The sequence below is a fragment of the Nomia melanderi genome, chromosome 6 (assembly GCF_051020985.1).
Source record: "Nomia melanderi isolate GNS246 chromosome 6, iyNomMela1, whole genome shotgun sequence".
NCBI lineage: Eukaryota > Metazoa > Arthropoda > Insecta > Hymenoptera > Halictidae > Nomia > Nomia melanderi.
The window spans coordinates 8,903,265-8,928,868 of NC_135004.1; the positions used below are offsets into that span (position 1 = coordinate 8,903,265).

The window sequence follows — 25,604 nt, forward strand, 5'->3', positions numbered from 1 at the left end:
TAAATCGCGCCACGCGGCTCTCGATCCTGCCCGCTGAACACCGGATGATCGTCATGTAACGTTCTCTCCTTTTGCAATTTTCCGCCTTTCATCCTCCTGCGATTGAAATCGGAGAATCAACTGTCGTGACAGTCTTCCAGCGTTCCAAAGCTACTCGCGTAAGTGCAGGCTATTATTAAGTGGAGACCATCCAGCTGTCTATTGGAAACTATCCATTCAGTGTGCCAGTGAACACTTTACAATCTCAATCGAAACTATTTCCTCGTGTTTTTCTATTTTGAAAATGGATTACTTCGTAGGATGAGGACAAAGATTATCCAAGAACAATGGGTTTTCTGATTTCTTAACACGTTCGCGGCCAGCGTTTGTTTCAGTAGCAGTCCTTATAGTTACAATATTTTATTGCATCCAGCAAAGTGTCTTTATAAAATACGACTAAAATTTAAGAAAAAACTTGCGTCAACTTTTTGCATTTTATATAATGCGTTACAATTCTACATACAAACATACGTGAAAGTAATTTAATTTTCTTTACGCAAAGTGCATGTTGGGCGTCTCAAATGCGCGACGTTGGTCGCGAACGTGTTAAACATACAAATATGCTATAGACAAAATGTAATTTAGTGTTTCTTATTATCTGTATCTGAAACGATGAATATACGATATTTCATTGCAACGTATATTATATCTCAACGATTCGAGTTAATTCTATGAATAGTGTAAAAGTGAATAATGGCAAAGGAAAAGACACTGGATTCGTAATTAATCTTGTAGATTATCTGAAAGGTTTCACAGTTTTGTTCGGAGAAGTGATGAGTATCAAATCGGGCAATTGAAATCGCAATTACTGCAAATTCTTCGTGCCTAATTATCGGCGCGGAGCACGCTCGGTAATTAACTAGAAGCGCGGTTCACGAGACGCGTTTTCACGGTTCCAGGAGTCGTGACCGAGCACGTTGGCACTTTTGTTTCGACGACGCTGGTAATATATCCACGTTTCGTCGGTGACAAATTATCTAGTGGCGACTTCCTAGACGTTATCTCGGTTGGGACAAGACGCCGGCGGTTCCAGGATGCCGGGCCGAGGATGTTGCTGTGAATACACGCGCTTTTATACGTTCCCGTTGCTGGGAAGATGAAAGATGACTGAAAATCTCATTAGCCAGCAAATTTCGAACAAGTACCGAGAATTTACGGCCCCGGATTCTAATCGCTCCCAACAAATACCGTGTAATGTCTTGATTTTCTTACTGTTTTTAGCTTCATCCTTTGTTTCCGTTGAAAATGGAAGATTGATAGATTAAATTATATTCGAGCCATTCGTTTACCAGAATGGTTAATTATACGAAATAAAAAGTAGAGAGATTTGAAGAAATTATATTACTATTTTAAAACTAAAATTCTAAAATATTTAAATTTATATTGAACAAGTTCTTTGAGACAAAAATTTGAAGCATTTAAAGGGCTGTAGTTTACCCTGTGTAAGGCTGTAGTGATTAATTAAGTTTCAGCTGTTTAATATGCATATCACCGTTGGATGTATATTATGGAAATTACGAAGTTACTTATGAAATATGACATGCATACTACAATGTTTCAATCTGTACATAACCGTCGTATCAAGAAAATTCCATTGGAAATGATGCCCACCTGAAAATGTCACGAAACCGTCTATTCCATACTCTGTTCGCGCTGAATTAACGGATACATGCCTTCTTAATTAACTCCCGATCTATTGACCGATAGAGAGTCCATCGATGAGTGAGACGGTTTCACAATTCGCACAGCGAAAGGTTAAAACGGCCCTGAGTAATTACACGCTTTACTCGGTTACGGCTAACGTAAGCAAAAGCATAACTTATTTCCACGAAGTAAGTTGGTGCACCTTGCGGTTGCTCGGCGTAGATATCGGAGGTAGATAACTTCGACCATTTGATAATAACCGATGTATTCGTTTCATCTCCTCGTTCCTGAAATGGCATCTTCTGATATTTCGTATGAACTTTTCAGAGCCAACGGTTTTCAGTTTTAAACGGTTCGAAACAGTTTCTAGAGAGCTTCGATGATATATTGGGTTGTATCATAATTAACTTCCGCGCTGAACGATGGAAAAGTATGTGCAGTAATTAAACGATAATTACATTAAAAGTAGATTAGCAATTCCAATGATTCATATGAATTTCTAATGAAATTCTGTTCCTGTGCTGATTAAAGCAATGTTTCAAAATTTGTTTTGTTTGTCAATGTTTTAACATGAATATGTTAAATAAATAATGCAACTGTGAATTGTTAAATAAATAATAAGATTGTAAATTTATGAAAGTCTATCTATGAAGTTGCAATATGATTGTGAATTTGTGAAAATCTATATACAAAATGACAATATGATTATAAATGTATAAAAGGGGTATCATGCAGTCTAAATCAAGCAAAATGGCTGAAAATTCACTAGACCGTATTCTCTATCTTACAAAGTTTGAGTATCGTCGTTAAAACTTTCCTGCCCATCTACATAAGTATTTTCTTATTATTATTACAAGAACATAATAGTACACAGTGATACAATTCCTCCGGTATGCATTGCAAAAGTAACTGATAAATGCAAGGAGAACACACTAACGTCTGTACACCTCGGTATCGCCAAATTGTTCTAATATTGCTATCGGCAGCCGGCATACCGTTACACGATCTACTGCATCGTTCCCGAGATTACAATTTATAAGCGCGGAACAAACCTCGTGGTCGTCCTATTTGGTTCGCGCAGAAATTTATTACCCGTTTGACCTGACCGATCGAGCCTCCGATGCGGATTGATTCTACTTGACAACTTGTTTGCACTCTCTTCCTCTTCCCCACCCCTTTGACCGGCAGCCGGTTCACCGTTTTACGTTTTCATGAATACAAATGTTAAACAAAATCGTCGAACAGCTTGCGAGTCCACAATCGAAACTCGTTCGATAAACGTATATAATTTTCACACAAAGAAGCAACCCCGTTCGCTCGATATATACAATGTGTACCGTAATATTTGCAGCACATTCCAACAGTTCAGAAAAATAATGCAGGAAGATCATATGAACGTGTGTCCTACTTGTTCTTGTATCGAAGTTATATCCATTCTTTTGTTTCCACAGTTTTATGTGTACATCCTATCGGTTCGCAGAATCAAATTATGTTCATTTATTTATTTGAATTTGTTATTACCTGCTTGAAAATTAAAAAAATGCAACGATCGCAGTATTTAGAATTCTTTTATGTAAAAATAGAAAAGCGTAATTCAGTCTCTCAATTAAAACGAAAGCGCGATCTTGCTGCTTGGTACTTTTCGATCAGATTTCTATAAAACCCGTGGGACTCGACCGGTTAGTAATAAGATAGTGACCGCCGATCTTCAATTTGCATGAAATCTTGAGAATTTGCATGCCGCAAAAACCAAAGAATATCACAGCTTTTTCAAAATTCAAGAAAAGCAAAGTATAACGAGAACTAAAAAAACATAAGATCAATAAATGTCCAGGGGACAATAGTTTTACGGATACATACAAATCGTGGCAGGTTCCATTTAAATGATCCAAAAACGAAAATACCCGTGAGCTTCGAAACAGAGCGAAACACGCCGCACGTTCGCAGTTTTTCCATTGTCCCGTGTCCCTATTGACGTTTACATGTTACAGTACACCCGGTATATCACAATTCACGGTAGTTTTCTCCGATAAGGCGGAAAAGAAATGAAAACGGCGACCACGACGAACGAATTCCGGGGTTAGATTTTCTTTGCCGCGAATTAATAATAGATATAGCCGTGAACGGGGACCAGTTTTTCAACGAACTTTCAGTCGTCGGTATTTCCAGACGGAAAAGTTCCCCAGCGTTCGCCAGCGGCCGCGGATATTGAGCAAATTTCCCTCGCGTCGCGCGCGCGGATCGCGGTTGCGGCAATAACGCGCAGTCGAAAATTCTAGTTGCGAAATTCCTGTTATCTGCGAGAACTTTCATTTCCGTCCGGTCACGTGAATATTCATGGGGAATGGCGAGCGGGCCCGCGCGTGCAAGATGGACGCGCGCGGGATATCGAATTTCGGAAGAAAAATGTTGCGCTCCGATGCGATAGTGCCGGCGCATATTTTTGCCGAAGAATTTCGAAGCTCATCGAGTTCGCCCCCCCCCCTCCCCCCGCCCCGCGAGCGGCCATAAACCACCATAGGTGTAGTACCTATCTCATGATCAGCCCGGGGAAACCGATCGGCGATGAAGAGTTTCATGTTATAAGTTGACGATCGATTTGCCTTGTAATAACACGGCTTTTGTCCGAACCCCGCGGCCCTATATTAAGCATTCCAGAGCAACGATGCAATAATGCCGAGACTATCGGGTGCATAGAAATGAAAACGGGACGACGAGCACGGTGAATTTAAAATATTTCGCGAAGATATTGCTCCACTGATCACGGTTATGCACCTATACAGGGATCGGGTCTGGGGATAACGTAATTTCAGAAGAAACTCGGGTTTCGGTATTCCTTACCACCACCGGTCTCTGAAAACCTCTTTGAGCTTTCGCGGGAACCAAGTGCAGTAATCTTAAGAGGATTATTGCATTCCTTTTATCAACGGGATTAAATTAATTGTGGAATATCCCGAGAACTATTTTCGTGCTTTGCGACGGGCACGGTACATGCTCGGACCGCTCGATTCTTTTGTAATAAATGGATTGGAATCGGGATGGCTGGGATACGTTCTCCGCGACAAATGTAGCCGGTTTCCTCTGTGTTTGTTGCAGGACTGGGGAATCTTTATCTTTTTAAATTAGACGGTGATCTGTTCGGTGAATGATTTTAGGATTGATCTATGTGTACAAGATAGAGCGTGGGAATTATGCCGATGGTCAAGTTTAGGAATTTTCTGGAAGGTAAAGAGTAAGGTTGGCGTTAGCAATCGATTCGGAGAAATTGACTAGGTTATTGAACGGGATTAATGACGATAGTTGGTAAGCATGATGAACGGGGGAATGAAAGTAAGAAGGAAATAAACTAAGTTAGTACTAGGCGTAGAGAAGAATAGCGACACAACAACAAACGATTGGATTTCGGGATCAGCTGACAAAAATGAAGGAAGGAAAAATTGAGGATATGCGAAAAATTGAATATTCGTGGGGCAAGGGTTGATGGAATCTTTCTGTCTTGGACAGTTATTGAATTTTGTATTTGAAGAGAAGAAAGCATGATAGTTAGAACAGAACAATTTAACTTATGTATTATTATTCGAATCTCTGTCCAGTCGTCTTTTTTGAAACCATTCTATTGTTATTTCAGCAATCATAACTGGATATAACATTTTAAATTTAACAGTAATACCTACATTTATTTTACTATCTCTGTGTGATCTATTAATGATTAATATTCAATCCAGTTCCTCACGCGTTCTCATAAGAAGTTAACGATAAGTTACTGTCGTCACATCTGTGCTAGAGTTTAACTATTTCCTTTTCTTTCTTTTCGTATACACCTGACCCTCGATTTAGGCGGCACTTATTTAAGAGGTAAATTAGAACACTATCTACGCGTAGTTTTCATACGCGATCTGATTGTAGTAACACGGAATAAAATGTACTTTTATTTCCGAAAATGTCGTTATTACTATTTCTTTTGTTTGGCCATGTGAAATAAATATATATATTTCTAAAACTTATACTAGCTTTTCCTTCCAATATTTTGTTTTCTCTTGCACCGACAAACTCTGTTTTATATACACACATATACTACCGGTGAAAAGTTTGGAACCACTTGATATCTTATAAATATATAAAATAAAATAACAAAAATTATATATCTTTATATTTCACTAATACACACATGTCCATGTTCTTTTATCCTACCCAAAAATTCTCCAATAAAAGGTGTTTACAAAAAATGGAAGTTTTTCTTTTAACCGATGTATTGTTCCCAAACTTTTGACAGACAGCCTATATATATACTATATATATATATATCAAATGGTTTTTCGTGTAAATCAAGGGTCAGCTGTAATTTTCTAGTTTTACTGTCACGATACGTGCACTCGTGTCGATTGATCTTTAAGCGATCAGATAACTCGACAGCAGTGTACTAACGCCGACATATTTGCGTTGTTGCAGACATGAAACCGTCAGACAGGAGCGAGAAGTCGATGCTGAGCGGGAACGCGCAGCCTTCGGACGTGTTCTGTTCGGTTCCCGGACGATTATCGTTACTAAGCAGCACCAGCAAGTACAAAGTTACGGTAGCCGAGGTACAAAGACGACTATCGCCACCGGAATGCTTAAACGCGAGTCTCCTTGGCGGAGTCTTACGGAGGTAAGATATCGCGTCGAAACTTTGGTCCGTCTCCATTGCACTCCGGGCTTCGTTTGCATAATACAATTTTATAAGGGGATTAGCTCTCCTATAGTCGGGCAATGATACGCGCCATTGCTTGATGGCACTGCGCTCGGCGTAACGAAATATCGTCCCTCGTTAAATCCCCGGCTTTTCTATTAAAATTACCATCTTCACTTCCATCGATATTTATTTCGAGAGAAATAAATAATATAATATAATATTTATATATTTCTGGTTTCTTTAACATGCGCGGTTTCGTTTTCATGATGGATGACTACGAAATCGAATCAGTATTCCTCTGTGATTTTCATTTTCTCGTTTCCTTCTAATATCTTTCTGAAATATAAATGATTTGATTGAGATGGGTATAGCTGTTGAGATTACACGTATAATTTAACCACATAAATATGATATAATCGGGTTTGATTAATCCTCGTCCTTAATCCTTGAGATCTTGAAGATTTTTATGAAATTCGAATGTCGTTATGAATAAAGTATATTTATATTATTACAAAAATGAGTATAGTGTTCGATTAATCAGACTTCGATTGTCCCAGCATAGAATTATGCAAAGTTATACAACTGACGTATGTCATTCATTGAACATCCCTTAGAAAATATAACAAAGAAACATTCGAATAATCTTCCTGCGCGATATAAGGATTTCAATAAAAACTACATTAAAAGTCTCATTTATGTTGTCAAATCTATATTTTCAATTGTTTGTACTAGCATACTGAATCGTGCACAGAAGCCTGCATAATTAGTCGTATACATATTTCCTTTCATAAATACATTTCCGTTTGTTAGATACCAACGATATTTATAATGTAATATCCTAATACCCTATCTTATCACCGTGGGAAACGTTGTACAATTTCGAACATTCGTACGTCGCTAAGAGGAATCAGAGCAGACCGCATCATCAGCCGGGACAATGGCCAAGATAGAGGATACACACAGCGCGGAGATACCGATACCCTCGGACCGTTACGCGACGTCTATCTAAGCCGGTTAATTAATAAACGCTAGTTCGCCTTCATTCGGTCGGTTCATACTCGAACACGGACAGCCTGCTGATTTATGGTTTTCCCTCTTGGAAGCGGGAAGCGCTCTTCTTTATCTGATTCGCCATTTTACTCGGCCAGAACACTATCCGTTGCGCAATGCTTTATCACCAAAGGCGTGGATAAATCACCGTGGCAACCGGCGAATATATCTCACGCACGCGATACTTGGTGTGCCGGAACTTTGGTGCCTGCCTGTGCACACTAGATTCGCGGACTCCGATTTTTCCGGCGGGTACCATTCGCAGCGGCCGCCGTTTCTTTCGTGTGCATTGCTTCCGATACGCGGCGTGGTGGGAATCGCAAGTAGTGCGAGTCAGTGGTTTTGTCATTCCGTGTATTCAAAAAGATAGGGTGTATAGCTTCGGCGCACACCTGTCCAAGAGTGCGAAAACATCTGCTAGTTTTATGAACAAATGTGGCGTTCAATTGTGATAATGAATTTTCAAGTATTAATAATATTGGATGGGAAGTTTTATTATGCAGAGACTTAAACGGAACTTTCGAAGAATACATCGTATCAAGCATTCCGATATGTGGTTAAAGCTACAGCTGACTGAACTGGCTAACTCCATTTCACAGATTATTCCAAACTTCAATGCTAAATCGTTCATAGACCAATAACATAATTTTACCAATTCACTCGATTCATCAAACAAATCTTACTCAAGAACACAGGTCACTAGAGTTTCAGTTCCCAAAATCGTCAACAATTTTAAGCACATTCCCCGCAATCCGGCATCCTATAGTCAAGGGCTGCCTGCAGCGGCAGAATCAGTAGTAAATTCCCGTGCAAGAGCGAAAGGGACGAAGAAAAAAGGGATCGCGGTATAAACTGCCAATAAAGCAGGTCCCGATCTATCCCCAATGCAAATGAGACATTAATAATCGCGTAGCTCCGAGTGTCAATTCCTCGGTACGAGCAGCCCTCGGGCGGGCAGCGTGCATTCGACGCGCACCGCAAACCGCGACGATATAATTCATCCATTCGAATAGCGATCCGGCTGATAATTACACGCGCCGCTTTCCGTCTCTCTCACACACACACTCTCCCTCTCTTTCTCTCTCTTTCTCTCGCAGCAACCATAGATTCTACCGTGCCCATCTGCCTTTCTTTTGTCTCTCGGAGCGTCCACCCGCCCCGCCACACCGCGCTCCTTCGCATGCCCTTTTTCCACGGCGCAACGGCGCGTAGTGTTCTACCTTCACGATGAATTAAGGTTTACGAGCGACGGGTTTACAGTGCTCTGCGAAGCGATCTCGCGGACCCGCAACCCCGTCTCTCGATTGCCGGTTCGCTTCGGCGATATTAAAATTGCAACTTGGTTTATCGACTCCTCGCCACCGACCGACCGACCAGGATTGATATTTTATTAACCGCGACCCGATCATGGAATTCGGTTTTTCTGATCCCCCTTTTTCCAGTCTTTCTTCGGTATTGTTTTCTTGTTGAACGTTTCAGCGGTCAGGCCGAGCGGTTCGAAAGTTCCACGATGCTCTGCGGTGTGCATTTAATTGCTGACCGTTAGCTCGTGGATCGTTCGTGCGATTTGGTATCATTTTATCGTTGGATTGATTTGGAAAACGATTTCTTCGTGTGTTTTTTGTACGTTTTGCGCAAAAATTTAGATGTGATATTAACACTTTGCTGACGACGGAATTTGTTTACAGAAAACGTCTTTCAACTTTAATATACATATTTCATCCACATCTAATATGCTAATCAAATGATTTAAATGATGTACACTAATGAATAGTATCTAGAACGCTCTTATAAACATCTATATTGCTTTCAGGTATAAATTAATCTAAGTGCAAATACAACGAAACTCATGAACAACTCGAACCGATAAACACGAGTATACCTCGTAAACTCGTGACCGGTCAGCAAGGTGTTAATTACAGAAATGCGGTACTTACAATTTTTTCTTTTCTAAATTAGGAGATGAGGAATATAGGCATTGATTATTTGTTTCCAGCTGCGGAAGGTTCATTGTATCGTTAATTAGAACAGTTGTTGCTGGAAATAAAAATAGACGGGAAAGTTTCATGTGACGTGAAGTCTTATCTTTATTATAGACGCAGTGAACTATCAGTACTATTCGGGATACTCTTCTCGTTACAAGGGAACAAGCTTTCGCCGGATTGCAATTGTGTAATCAAGCATCGTGCAGAATTTCTGGTTTTGCAACTACTTATTATTTAAGTTTCTTCTCTTTAATTCGCCCCGGCTGTTGCGTCGGCAATAAATTCAGAAGTTACGATGCTCAAACGAAGTAGTAGCCTGCCGGATCATCGCAAACGGAGGAAGGATCTGTAATACGACTGGCAGATGCACGTTAATCTTTTTTCGAGTAATCGACGAAGCTCGAGTTATCTGTCGGTGGAAACAATTCTATCCGAAGGATCTTTTGCAATGCGATATAACTGTCGATCGTAAACCTCCGTTTGGTCATAAACATAGAGCGACACGGAGCAAGAGGAGAGCAAAGTGGGTGGGGAGGCGGAACAGACGCGAACAAATATGAAAATTAAAGAAAATTTACGATCTTATCTTGTATCGTTTGCATCATCGAGGAATTCACGAGATGAATTAAATGCAACTTTGTTATTTAACTACTTGCGCTGGAAATTAATACAGGAACTTGGCAAGGTCTCGCGCGAAGAATTTTGTTTTCACCTACTTTATGCAGATATGTAATATAAGTTTGTTTATTAATAATTTTCTATGAAGTGATGCATTTCAAAACAATCTAATACGCGTAATGCAGCAAGATTATCGATGTGTATATAACATCATTGACAATTTTGGAACAAAAATACCTTGATGCGCGTGGTATGTCTTTCTAGCGCAAAAGGTTAAGATCTAAAAAAAAAGAACTGGCGGTATGATAGAAAAAACATAACCTACACAGACTTGTCGTGGCATAAAATTCAATGATACAATTTATTAAATTATTTTTAAAATTTGTCGAGGAGAATTATAAATTGAGATTATTTTTCCGGGACGTTATATTTTCACGTGCATTTCGAAATTTTTGCATATTTGCTGCAACAGATATGCGTTTTTTTTGGGGGTGCAAACTGAAACATCGATGCAAAATTAATACTTGTCATTGCCGATGATGTTCCAAGATAAACGCGGAAAATTACAACAGCAAATTGTTTCGCTGCCAAGGATAATTCACGGAGTCGTTAACCGATCGCAAGAACGGAACAGGCACGAAAATGAAACGTGAAATTATGAATAAAACATACGGTCAAATTGCCTTTTACGATTGCCACGTGAAAAACCTGCGTTTACGCTTCCCTGGCGTGGCAGGTAAACTTCTTTTTTTTCCGCGCCGCTTCGACAAACATTTACACGGACATTATGCGATACACCGTGAAACCTGAATAGCTTTTCAAGCGTAATCACTCGTAACTTAAATCCGAGTAAGAAGTTATCGTCGTCGAGTTATTACAAAGAATGATTAAAAAGTTGCTAACACCTGATGTAGTATTTACGCCAGTACTACAAGTTAATCTCTTGTGTCGTTGATCGGATAAAAAATGAGTTAATTGTTTCGTGTAACACTTATCATCGCTTACTTATTATCTACGTAAGATTCACTGTTTTTTCAATTCTCTGTAACACAATCAATATTTATATTAACTAAAAAAACCACCAGTCGATTGAGACACACAATAATTTTTTCCCAATGTTATTAAAATCTTCTGAACTGCATACTTAATAAATTTGAAATACTCTTCACAACTAACTATCCTTTACAAAAAAATGTTCAAAACTTAAACCAACCAGACTACGAAAACGGCTAAACATCAAAGAAATATGACACAAGATTCTCAAGATTTCGTTTCAAAATAGTCAAGACATAGTTAGAAATATACGAAGAATGTTACATTTCCTATTTCCAAGAATTTTTAGAGTTCCTTACATTTGGTGTCTCATTCGCGTCGCCGTTTATTGACGATCGTTAGCAGCGCATCGAGAACACGTTCGATCGGGGAAGCAAGGTCCTTCGGTTCGCTAATATAGAGCGCGACGGTCGTAGACGATTAACGATGCCAGTACTCGAGGATGTCTCGAGTAATCAGGGGTGCAGGGTATCCTAGGATTCGCATCGGCGGAAGGGGGAAGCGTATCGAGCCGAAGGGCGCGAAGAATATCGCAGAAAACCCGCGCGCGAGTGAGCGAACGAACGAACGAACGAACGAACGAACGAACGAACGAACCTAGCTCGCTTAAGAAGACAAGAATCCTTCTCGGGACAAGACTCCATAATGAGTGGAGAATTGCTCTCGTCACGTCCAAAGGACTCGCTGCGACGGCATCGATAATAAATATATGAAAATGACGTCTAAGCGCGCGTTCCTTCGGATATACCAATATCACAAGGTATAACAAATAGTTCTAACGTATACATAGTGATAATACTTTGTTTACGCATTACTTTTGCAAATTCGTATGTTTCTCCATTTGTCAACCACATCTGTTAGTTGTATGAAATACTTCGACACACAATGTTTTAACACTAAACGTATCAGTCCTTTATGTACACCTATTCAAGGTCAAATAGTTGGTTATAAAATATTTTATTTATCTTAATGAAAACGGAAACACGAGGAAAGACAAAGATTGAAGAACTAATTAATCGAAGAATGTAAGAACTGATATTGAGTTAAATGGTCGAAAGAAAATGCAGAGTTTTTAATCAAATTTTAAGGAGCAAGTATATACGCGCAGCTTAAAACTGGCACAATTTTAATGTTACGACATAAGATGGCGGTCCTCCGCTTACCGGTTCGTCACGTGATCCGCCAAGGATACGTAAAATAAATATTGGTAATTGAGCATTAAAAGTTTCAACTTTCAATTAAATGTAATTTATTTGCGATATTTAATTTTCTGCTACATTTCAGATATTAAACGAAGTGAGCGTTTATCTTTATATAAACCGAAGGAGGTCTATTTGCCATTTATTTATACGTGAATCATTACTTATGAGATCGCTTTGACCTTGAACTTTTTCTTTCACTGCTGTGCATTTATTGTCTTAAATACAAAAAGTACAGGAAGTAATTATCTTTTATAGTTTCAAGCCAATTTTAAATATCATTACGAAGCACTTTCAAACATACCAATGAATTATCGGTCGTTTTTGTTTTTCGTTGAAAGAAAAAAAGATATTTCGAATTCGAGACATGCTTTCCGACGTCGTCGTACCCAATGAACGCGAGGTTTTTACGCTGGCAGGTATGTACACGAAAGATCGAAGCTAAGCATTGAGAAATCACGACAAGCAACACGAGAATCATAACAGCGTAGATCCCAGGGCAGATACATTAAAATGTTGTAGCGGTAAAGTGTATTAATTGCCGAGCGAACCGAAAGATTACCGGACTGACCAGCTGCCCGAACCGAACAAAGGTGGGCGATACGCGTTACCGTTATTCTGGTCCTCGGATGATGGATGAATAGGTGCGTCCAGGAACACCTTCGAATTCTCGATGTTAGCGTCACGTGTCCGCCAAGATTCGTGATTTCAACAGTGCAAACATTCATTTTTATATTTCTTAAACACGTCGGATCTATATTCCTTACGTTCTAAATTAAATCATCAAATTAGTAATCTTGCGTTTTCACGAGACCTTGATCTAACGTACTTGAATATCAGTTCTTCTGATTACGTTCAACGTGTCAGGAAGATGTAGTATTCTATGTCATTCGTTTGCAATTAGCAAAAAGTAAGGTCAACGAATTAGAAAAAAAGTAACTTCATTATTATCTCCATTTATCTGTGTGATAAGGTTACTAATAATATTTCTTATAATGATATCGATAATATTTATAAGTATATTTATAATTCCATTTATAGTATTAACGTTAGTCAACATTAAATTTTAACGGTATTGAAAGCACGATTAAAATATAGTAACATTAAAATATTAATACCAGAAATTTGTTAATAATCAGTATACGATATTATGACAATTACGACACAGAAGCGTAACCTTCTTACGAGTTTTGTCGGTACGCGTTCAATGTCTTCGAGTGTTTCGCCCCGCGATAGACTCACTCGTTCGAGCCGAGTTGCTCAATGGCCGATGGATGACACGCGCGGCTACGGATTATGCTAATTTTCTAGTTTCTCTGTCGTTGCTTGCCTTCCCCTCGTACCACCCTTTCTTCCCTGTAGCCCGTCGATTTCTTTTTTTCTTCCTTCAAAGATCAAGCAAAAATGATTAATGAGACAGTACCGTTTCGAAATTCTCGCGCGAGCATCGGCTCGCCGCGTCGTCCGAACAATGTTCGCGCAGACGAACCGGTTGGACAATGAGACGGGCCCGGAGAAACAAAGACACATTTGAGTGAATCGGCTCAACCGGGATGCGCGAATAATATGATTGTGCAACGTCTATGCAAATCTATTCTATATTTATAGAAGCAACATACACTCGCCTCCCTACGTGCATCGTTGTACATTCATTTGTTATTATGCAGCCGCGAAGTATGTTTTGTTGTAACAGGTGACACTTTGCGCCTCAATTTTTTGCAACCCGGTACAGTTTGCGCGATACACCGATCGCAAAAAATGTCTGGTCTTTTTCTTTTCCAATTCCTTCGTTTTTCTAGCAATCAGGCTGACGCATTTCATTTTTATACAAGTCACTCGTTTATTATAGTAGTCAACGCCATGATATTCAAAGTAAAACAGTATTATCACGCTATATGCGTAAAGAGTTAATAATTAACCAATTTATCATTTAGTAGTGTTGACCATTTTGATCTGTGAAATTCGACTTGGATAAAGTGTTAGGTTAGAATTGTATTAATTTGTCATGTTTTTATGGTATAGATGATATTTTTAGAAACTCCGATTATATTGTCTTCTCTTGTTTCTAGGGCGAAATCGAAAAATGGCGGACGGCTGCTTAGGGAAAAATTGGAGAAAATTGGACTAAACTTGCCAGCTGGCAGAAGGAAGGCCGCCAATGTCACGCTCTTGACATCGCTAGTGGAAGGTGAGTGTCGCGATAAATTCCATAAATTTCCATGAATTTTCATTCGGAAGTGAAAAAAAGCTGAAGTCTTCCGAGATTTTTACGTGCCAGCCGCCGAAAAGTTCAAGATCACTTAAAAAAAAATGTAGATCTTCCAATGCAAAATAATAAAAATCGTGCATTTCATACTATAGTTCAAGTTAATACAGTTACGGTAGAACGATAAAATTACAATGATTAAATTGTGTTTATTTAAAATGATCGCCAGCGACAGGCTGTTTTATATCCCATCCGTTGAAATAAGTTTGCTTCTTCTTAATGAGAATTTTATTATGAAAAACCAATTACCGAAGGGGAAGGAGGAGTGTTACGGCCCTTAGGGTATAATAAAAATAATTGGAACGGGAAAACCAGGTGATCGGTCGCGACGTATACATTCGAAATTAATATAATAAATTGCTCGCTGAAACGAAGCATAATGAAAACAACAAATTAGAGAAAACCTTTAATTAATCTATTAAACGCAAGAACTGGTTGGTCTTTACTATCTCTTACCCTTATTTTCACTCGTGAACAGTGAATGTCAGAAACGATATCGAAGTTTCGAAAAGAAATAAACGATTTTACTCGAAACGTTAAATTATCAAGACCGATTCATGGATTCAGTTGCAGCATCGTGAACTTTCCTCACGCCTCTATCGTTGAATCGATCCATGATATATAAACTTCTTACATTCTGTTCCTTCGTCAGAGTTTATCTGACATAATGTCAAGGATTCCGATGTACGGAGGATATTAAATATTTAATTTATAAATCTAGTTAACGTATTACAAACGGTGAAGTATTTGCATGTACGTAAATAATGTCGTGGCTTGTTCATCAATGGCTGTATGTTAATGTCAATGTTACGCGCGGCGATGCTGTCACGCCGCACTGAACGGGTTCAAAAGAATCGACATTATGAGCACAGCTACGAGAGGATGAAATACGAAGCAATAAATATTCACGATTATAATAGAACTACGTTTCCCATACAATTCCCATGTAAAAGTCAAGAGACGAAATTAATTTCCGATTCAAATCGATCGGTGACTTACGAAACCACGAATTTATTCTCCATTATGTTAGAAAAGAATGATCATTCCTTTCGTGTTGAATAATGAAACCGCATAACTTGCACATTTTCATTTCTTATCCTACGTTTAAATTCTTCGTCATAGTTAATTATTATTTATCTTTGCGTTAACTGTTTCTATAACCTATCGATCTAGGATAGTCTGAAGTTCAAAACAACGAAAGAAATTCAACCTTATAAAAGAAACTTTTGAAAACATTCAAACTATTCAAATATTCAGCAGTCAAAACTTAATCGAACACAATAACAATTCAACAACCACGAACATAAATAAATGTAGGAATCATTATACATATCAATGTGCAGAACTAAATGCAAAACAGAAGTTAATGCAACATTGAAGACAGTTACAATTGAAAAGTAAGGGAAAATAAATTGCTTATTGGTTCTAATTACATTTTCTATAAAGACCTCTTCGATAATTTACCCGTTACTTACGAAGAACTTACTTTACATCCCTCCGAACAAATCATCATCCCCGCGGATTCTTTATACTGTGTACACAGTGACCGGTACCAGTAAAATATTCCACTTTATGGCCCGCTCCGGTGCTCGTTCTACTTTGAAATTGCTTCGATGAAATCATTTCGCATGAACGACACGACGTTTAAGCAGTTCTTAACGTCGGTCGAAGGGTCTTTGTCGTGGACCCATGTCCGGCGCAGGACAGCGCAAGCTAGTTAATCAAGATCGTTCTACGGAATATTCATTGCCAACCACGTTCTTTAATAACGTACGTGCGTAACATTCGTGCGCCGCAATTTTACATGCGACGATCGCTCCGCTCTCTCCGCGAAGAACCTTTTAATGGCCCGGTCGCGAACGCTGATTACAACTTACGGTCGGCAAACTCGCGCAAAACACAGCCTTTTCTCCTTTTCCCGCGGCACGTGTGTTGTCCGAGCTGATTTTAATACGCAAACACTCTCGCAACGTGGCAAGAAAAATGAGAAAAAGAAAAAATGCGCGCCTTTACATAGTATATTATGTTCCGGCGCTTACACTTTATAATGTTTGTGCCACGTGTTTTTTAATATTCATGAAATTATTTCGTATTAATGGCCGCTCCTTTTATGACCTCAGCACTCCAACGTGAGAGTTTGACTTTCTTCACGAACTTCCTTGTTTCGTTTTTTTCTCGATTACTTATCACGTCAATTATTATTAGTTTAAGATATAGTAATTGGAAATTAGAATACTTATGAAGCTTAAAATGTAAAAGCCAATTCCGTACGCACTTATTACGAAGAACTTTATCAATCCAAGGAAAAAATGAAGTTTTCCATTCTTTTCATGGATGTTATCGCGCTGCAGAATGACTCGCCTAGTTCCGCTGCCGGTAAATCCAGTTTTTACCGCTATATCTCATCATTCAAACGGATGAGTCGCTGTTAATAATACTGTAAATTAATGGTCTGATCAGATAGCGAGTGCTTATGATGCACGATACCTTTTATATACCATCAAATCCGCAATAACACTTTTTCAGTGAAATATAAGATTTCTGTGTGGATGTTCATTGATCACGATTTTGTACGAAGGATCTTTCGAATTTTCTGATTGTTGTGTAATAAAAAATCATCAGACCCGATTTTTTTAAATTATATTGTTTACAAGATAATAGTAATTTTTTAGTATCAAAGTTTAGGTGTGTATAAAGTGGATTTTTAAAGATACACTTCACTATACCTACATACAAGATACACTACATTAACAGCAGAACGAGAAAATGCTATTTAAATTTAAAATAGAATTGTAATTAATGCAGCATGTAGGCAACGAATTAATTTGTACACTGAACACTTGTATAAGTCTGAAACGTTGAACTTCGAAGTTTGCTTCTAGGATACATACACAATATGTCCAGTTCACTTGTAAGCAGTGGAAGATATGTTCTAATCTCTGATGAAATTCATTGCTATTCAGCTGTATCGTTTTAATAGGCGCATGCAAATGCGTAGATTATGTAAGCTACCAGCTTCATGTCTCACTTTTGGTTTCACTGTGTAGCTGTTGGAGTAGATATTTGCTACACTGACGCTTACTTTCTTACACAGTCCTTATCTTTCTCGTTTTCCAACTACATAATTTAGAAGTGAATGTATTATCGTCATTATTCCCATCAGTACTTGCTACACTTTCATCCCAGTTACTGATAAATACCATGTATCAACAAACTAAAAGTAAATTGACACTGAATTAATTAAAAAACACGACCAACACGGAATTTCATCAACGAAAGTAATTGGGATAAAAACATGCTTTGCGCACACAGCAATTAAGATAATAGAAAATTAACAAGGAAAGGTGACTGATATTGAATTTCCTCAAAGAAAATAATTTCTAACGCCGAAGTGAAGCTGATGCAACGAAGCTTAATTCAGTTTATAATTTAATGCCTCCATTCTAAGAATAGAGAAGTCACTTCTTGATAATGAATTAACTATAACTCTTGGACTAGTCTCGGTCTATTCCGTTTGGCGTTCTAATTAACTGTCGTGCAACATACTGGTTTGCAAACTCGTTTCATGCGTTATTTAGAATCCTCATTTCTCGATGGCATTTATAAGAAACCGATTAATCTCGGAGATATTCAACACCGTCAATCGTTCTGTTGTGTCTTGACATTTTTTTTCTTGCCTTTACATGCTAATAATAATTATTGCCATGCACTTACATTCTAATAATAATTATTGTCGTCTAGCATGCTTGTTTGCGTGACCGAAGGAAACACGCGGAAGCAATATCGTTGAATAGAATCCGATTATCGGTTCTACTACATAAATTCCGTAGTTCGTTAGTTTTCCCCGACGAGGTTGTCGTCTGCTTCTTAATTGCAATTTCCTTGTCACCCGTAAATTTCTCTTAACGGAAACCTGTTGCAACAGTGAGGACAGTCTCTCGTTTACTAGTTCGACCAAAAATAAAATATCTACGATAATCAATTGCAGTAGAAAAGTAATTAGCAAAATGCTTTTAAAAAACCGTCATTCTTCACTTTCGATTCGAATACGCTTAAACTAACGCAAATATAGTACCAGTAAATCAAAAAACATTACATTTAACTAAAATATACATGGAATCCTTAGTATTAACTTAAAGAATTCGTATATAGAACTTTGTAACACCAATTGTTGAGCAATTATCACCCATAAATTTACAGAAACTGAACAAATCAAATTCTCGAAGAATACTTCTCTGATTTCTAAGAATAATTGAAATCAAATAACTGATTGTAACGATTAATCAAACTCAAGTTCTGACAGAGTTGAATTAGTTAAAGCCTTTTCTACGAACACGCCGAATTCTATGAATTTCGTGGGTTCCCAAAAGAGGACGCCTGACGGTAGAAAAGCAAAATTAATCAATGGATAGAACATTTCGAAATGTCCATGTTCGACTAGCGAGCAATTGACAGAGTTCGTGGAGTGCAGCGAAAGTGTGGGAACCTAGTCTCGAACGCGCCAGGTGTGTAGGTACACTTACGAATAACGTATACACGTGCGTGATTCATGCGTAAATTCGAGTCTGGTTATCACACAATGACGCAACCTCTGTTACACAGACGGAAAAAATAATTGGCTTAACATCACCTGGCTCGTCGCGATTTACAAAATCGTTGCTCATCAATACTATTACCAGAGCGACGTTTAGTGTTTCTCTACCCCATTGACTACGGAAGACGTAAATATACATCCTCTACATGTTTCTATCAACGCAAAGAATGTAGGTTTATGCGTTGATCCATGTTTTAAAATATTTCACACACAAATTGATCATTACATCTTTTTCATTATCTTCAGTCGTTTATGTTATCATTATTATCATTATGTTAAAATTGGCGAATTAAATTTGTACCTCATTATAAATTTTGAATTTTTTCTCTTTATATTTAATTACCAATTAAAACTGAAGGAACGTGCACTTTGGTCAGTGGACAAACAGCCGCAGCGTCTGACGCGAATATCGCGCTCTCTGTATTGATGGTTCTTCGCGACCGTGCGCCGCAATCAAAGAGCTAGACAACTTTACTTACTTGTTATCCCATCTTAGTTAACCTTAAGTACATAGTTCATTTAAAGGTTTTATTCTACATTTCATCAAAAACAGGTATCTCCGAAATTAATCCTTTGAATGCTGAACACTCTCATCCGAAACGTTCCGTGTAAACGGAATGTTCTTTTGCTGATCTGAAGATCGATGGATTATATTAATTTATATAATTAAATTGTAATTCTTCGGTTTCACCAAGGTGAATAATGCTAAGAAACACGCATATTAATCTCATATGCTTATAATTATCACTACGACACGTGTGAGATTGGAATGATCGAGCACTCAAAGGGTTAATGAAATATTGGAATGTCAACTCAACCAATCTAGTTGTCAGTATGAATGTATGATTAATACTTATCTAAAAATACAAGTAAAGCTGCTCAAAATAAATTGTTCATACTGCTTTTCCCTTGTTCGTAGAAAATTCAACAAAACCTTCGTTGAATTCTTTACCTTGCCTAACTATCTTGGTTTATCCAGCTCTCCCTTATTTTCCGCGTAACGATAATCACGATGGGCTCGGCAAGAAAGAAACCGCAAACACACTCGTGCCAGTAAACATGATCCGGTCACGATCGTTTGATAGTACGCGGAAGGGAAGTTCTTCAAAAATCGTTTTCGAATAATGATTATCGAAACTGCGGAGTATAATTTGTGGTCGGCCTCGGAGATCGATCATACTTTGTTGCAGAAGTTGCACGGATGCTCGTCGAATGAACTGACCAATGCACAGTGATCTGGAAACCCGTTTTTCTTGGCCAAAATTCAATTTTTCGGGTTTAATATTATGAACTTTGTTTCTTTATAAAGTAAGGATACCGTAAAACTCGGAAAACCAAAATATTACTCATTTAGACGCTTGTGTGATTGGATACGATGCGTTAGATATTCCTTTAATTTCAGCTATGCAAAATGAATTTTTATATCACAGGTGCACAATATTGAAACTGCCATTTTGAATTTAAAATTTTTAGTGTCAGATTCATCATCAGTGACCCCAAAATCTCCTGATTACCAATTTTCATAAAGTTTGCATACCTTTCGAAGTTTGGCCACGAAAAACAGATTTCCAAACCACTGTACGAAGGCACATGCAAATGCTGATATGCAAAAAATGGTAGTGGTAGTAGTACGTGATAAATTAGCATAATTGAATTTACTCATTTAATCGACAGATTAATTCACCAAGAAAATAGTTCATACATATTAATATTATTCCTTTGAATTTACAATTAATTTAACAAAAAAATTATAACACATTTACTAAGAGACACTCAGGATTCATCGCTTAAACTATATAATAAAGCTTTAACTGCCATCACAATGAAAAATATAATTATTATTCTGATAGTCGACCACTCACAAAGCAATGTCATATTTATACAATATCGGTGAACAATCAGTGGCTAACAAAATCACACGTATGCGACGGTAGTCGTCAGTGTCGTGGTAGATGCGGTTGCAGATTATCGAAAGGACGAACAAGGAACATTCTCAGTTAGTCTTCGTTTTATAATGGTCGCATCGGATTTTCGATCGAATGTCGGGCGACCGTCGACGGCCGTAGTAAAGTCATCAAGTAAAAAGGCTGATCATTGATTCGCGAGTCACGTTGCTGATTCGTTCTCGTATAGCCTGCGTGCGCCAATCTGTAGCCCGCATCTGTAATCACCTTCAACCAATCTATGGTCCTCATCTGCATCGAGCAAAGTATCTTTCGCTGGTTGTATTGAGTTGTCCCGGTGCACGTCTGTATCATAGATTATCGCTTTGGCCGGTAGTCCTCTTTCCGAACGAAAGTGAACTCGTTTCCACCGAGTATCGTTGCAATTTTCCATTATAATATGAGTACGGTTTATACGGTTATTATACTCTGGTTTAAGGCAAAATAGATCTGAACGACATCACGAGATTCCTTTATACTGTGAATTTAAAGTTGCAGAGCTCTGCAAGTGCGAACGTACACTAGGCGATGATGAAAATGATATTGGTAGTTAGTGAGTAGTTGCCTTGATTAGGAGTTGTAGATAATGTGTTGAGATTAAGATTTTATATTGGGATAAAAGACAGAATGTTTGAAAGAGTATTAGAGAAACTCGGGAGATTTAGGGATAATCAATAAAATATCACCTGTAGAAAAAACCAATGAAAAATCAACTTTGGAGAAAATCAATCAAAAATCAACTTCAGAAAAAATCAAAATAAAATTATGGAGATATTTTTGTGTCTGGGGTTTGAAAATTTTGGAAAGGTTACTTACTCGTATCTCCTGTATGAGACACTCGTTGCATCTCGACGAGAAACGTGACGAAGATGGAAATTTAGTTAAAGACCCAAACCAAGGGCTATATGCAAATCGTCGCGAAAGATGCGCCCGAGCAGTACACCATTAAAACTTGACTGGAACGACCTGTTGCACTTTGTACGTGCGCGGTGTAGAATCTTGCACGTTCTCGATTCAATCGTGGATTGTTATTTGTAATGACGTGTTTTTAAAGTAAAAATCATATACATAATGTGTTTCATAAAACGACGAAGGATCTTGAAAGCATATAAGACAAGTTGCTTAAAAATAAACACGAACTTCTTATCAATACTTAGTTTTCGTAATTTTGCCTGGCTACGAGAAATCGAAACCTCTGTCTAGATATTTATTTTTAATTTATCTTTCTAGAATAATATTCTTATTTTAAAAAATATAGCACACGTTGCGTAAATACAGCTAAAAATGAGAATTATTGGAAGCAAGAAGAGAATAACAGGAAAAAGAACGGAAAATATTAACAGCCAACGATGTTGCTAACAACAAGATCATTACATAGTAATTGCTCGTCACGATAATGATTTACTGTAGCACGCCGCAAAGAAGTGATTTCACGTGTACAGTTGTTAAAAAATGTGCATCGTCAAGTACGTGTAATAAAACGGTAGAAACGCACGAAAAAAACTACCCCACGCTGCATTTGAATGCGCAAATACGCGTGTAACACTTTACTCTTCGATGCAGTGAAACAACAGAAAAGAACGAGTATCCTATTAACCAACCCCATTTTAATAATTGAAACATTTAATGGTGCAAAAAGTTCCCCACTTGACCATAATGTTGCAACGTCTGTATTGGACATTGTACTATATGTTTCTCTCGTTTTTATACTGTTTCCTTGACTAACGAACTGACGGATAGTGCAAGCAGCCTAACGTGTCGTATTTATATGCAGTTTAATACAGTCCGCGATGACGTTATTCACATTAATCGTATACACAATCATTATTTAGATATGCGTAAGGTTCGCTAGTATTTACATTTTAAATGAAACGTGTCATGAGTTCTCGATAAATTCAATCTTGCTCAATGGTTCTTCTGTAAACAATCTCCAAAAGATTGTTTCGTTATATTACTTGAAGTAACTCGTTGATTCGTAATTGTAATTACCATTGTTGCCAAATATTTCATTATTCCCTTATCAATCCTCAATTATTAATTGCTCACAGTTATGACTGCTATTGCTACCAAAAAATCAAGTAATTTTGACTATCTTCTAATCCGTCATTCTTAAATTGCACAACCACCGTTAGCTAAAGCGTTAACCACAATTTCACGCATTTCTTTTTTCAATAACGCGCCGCAAAATCGGTGGAAACGGTAGGAAGGATTCGCAAAATTGGATAATTCGATAGCTGCAGGTGGCTCGAGCCCGTGTTCTCGATCTCGTAGGTAAAACGCGGCAGGCCTGCGGGTGGTTTCGTCCAGACTCCGATAATAGCGTCCAGTGGACTTGTTTCCATCTTGCTCGGGACCTCACTTGTAGCTACCTAATCACCTGCCATCATCGACAGAGAAGTAGCGAAGAGACAGTAGACGAGAAAGAGAAAGAGAGAGCGTGAGAGAACGGTGGCCAGTGGGGGGATGATACCGAAAGGGGAGAGACGGACCACGTGCTGAAGAGAAAGCACGTATGCTGTTTCATTATCGTAAATTAGTTCGTTCCTTTGGCGGAGAACAATCTTTCAACCGGCACGCGCGAAATAACCTCATCGAGTTTATTTTAAGGGTGGCCGAGAACTGGCTGCTAGTTATTTTATAAATTGAACTTGAAATTTCTGAATGTTTTATGTCGTTTTGTAATTAAGTTTTGTTCGTTTGTCTTTAGACAAATATTCGTCGGAAAAGATTATGAAATTATAAAATCTAGTACCCTTGTATAATGGCCTACCCTTGTTTCTTTAGCATTAGACGCGGAGAATTGTAGAATATTTAGTTTTAAAACTGAGTTGTTATCGAAATTATAAAGCTTTTATTTTAATCTGGCAACTGGGAACTTTTGTAGTTCGTATAATTTGTTAATATAGTTTGAATATACGTTCATAAGTAGGACGTGTATGAACGTAAAATTAAGATCATTTAATCGATACACAACTACTGTTACCCGTAATTGATTATATTCGGCAAGAACGTATGAATCAAAGTCAATATTTGGAAGTTATTTCTTTGAAATTTTTGTTCGGTGAAAGATTGCCTTTTATTGATTGATTCGAACAATAAGTATTGACGGACAGCTCGCATAATGAGGATTTTTGAAGTCGAAACGTTCCGGCTTGTTCCGTTAAGTGGACAGTCCGCAAAAAAAGGGAATTCACACATTTCCATAGGCGAGTTACGTAATTCCGGTATATACCACACCGACGTATTTTATTTCTTTTTCAGGAGAAGCCATTCACCTTGCCAGAGACTTCGGCTACGTTTGCGAAACCGAATTCCCTGCGAAACAAGTTGCCGAATATCTCAGCCGGCAGCATTGTGAACCACAAGATTCCTACAGGAGGAAAGAACTTCTTCATGCCACCAAGTAAGAATTTATTTCCAAGCCGGGGACAATGGCGAACAAAATTTACTACGATAATTGCGATTGCGTTACTCCGTTCGCATAGGTATTTAATTTCAAAGCTTAAATTAAATACTTAAAGAACTTAAAGAAAATCATGGACAATCTGTTTCTCAATTAGCATACGGTGATTGGAAATAAGTAATTATAGCTTTGTAAAAGGAAATGAATTGAAATCTTGAAATTTTCGTCAGAATTTTAGTACTTTTTTAAAGGAATGTGTTTAACATTGTTGATACATTTTCAGACAAATCACCAAAGAGCTGATGGATCTTCTAAACCAAGACAGATCACCGCTTTGCAACACACGGCCGCAACATATACTCGACCCAAGCATACAGAGACACCTAACGCATTTCTCTCTCATATCACATGGATTCGGAAGTCCTGCAATCGTAGCCGCTCTTACGGCAATACAGGTAGAGCATTGTCGATCGGTACTTTAAATTGGAAGCATAATCATCAACACTTTAGAACTTTCCACGTAGCGGAAATGAACTCTCACATTAAATAAAATAATTATTGACTATTATACAATTTCAATAATTCGTATTTTTCTTGCATGACTCAAAGCTTCGAAAATGAATTTTAATGATGTTATAACACTTTCAAATGCAAAAGGTTTTTGTTTATATTAATCCTTTGCGGTCAAATGTCGCTGTAATGTCGACTTCGAGCTTCGATATTTAAAATTCAAAAACTGCAATTGAATCGATCGATAATTAATCAACTAACGAGAGACTGACATGTGTTTTTTTCTTTTAATATGTAAGACTTCGATGCATAATTCAATTATTTATGAAAAGAAATGTTGGAAGTTTAAGAGAGTTTCGTATGCAAAGAGTTAATAGAAAATTGTCAATCTTAAAGGTTAATTCTAATCTTATTGGTTCTTTCAACTGATTCCACTAAGACAGTTTATATTCTCCGTAATACTGGTATTAACACGAATTACAATTTATCATGGAGAACAAAATATCAACAATATCATACACTACCTTTCCTAGATTCCACGCATAAACGATGAGTAAAAGATTCTTTATATCAAAATCTGTCAACATATGCAATGAAAACATACTCAACCCCAACGTTTGCGTTGCAG

The 25,604-nt window shown here is 37.9% G+C and overlaps 1 protein-coding gene across 12 annotated transcripts in view; it reads left to right on the plus strand.

Annotated features, from left to right (window-relative positions):
* Nucleotides 1-25,604, plus strand: part of TfAP-2 (transcription factor AP-2) — a 244,862-nt gene that overhangs the window by 214,364 nt on the left and 4,894 nt on the right. For all 12 annotated transcript variants that reach the window (XM_031991390.2, XM_031991389.2, XM_031991388.2 and 9 more), the window contains 4 exons: nt 6,133-6,331; nt 14,330-14,448; nt 24,325-24,466; nt 24,750-24,921. In XM_031991390.2, the coding sequence (XP_031847250.1) occupies nt 6,133-6,331; nt 14,330-14,448; nt 24,325-24,466; nt 24,750-24,921 (632 nt within the window). The remainder of the gene's footprint in view (nt 1-6,132; nt 6,332-14,329; nt 14,449-24,324; nt 24,467-24,749; nt 24,922-25,604) is intronic.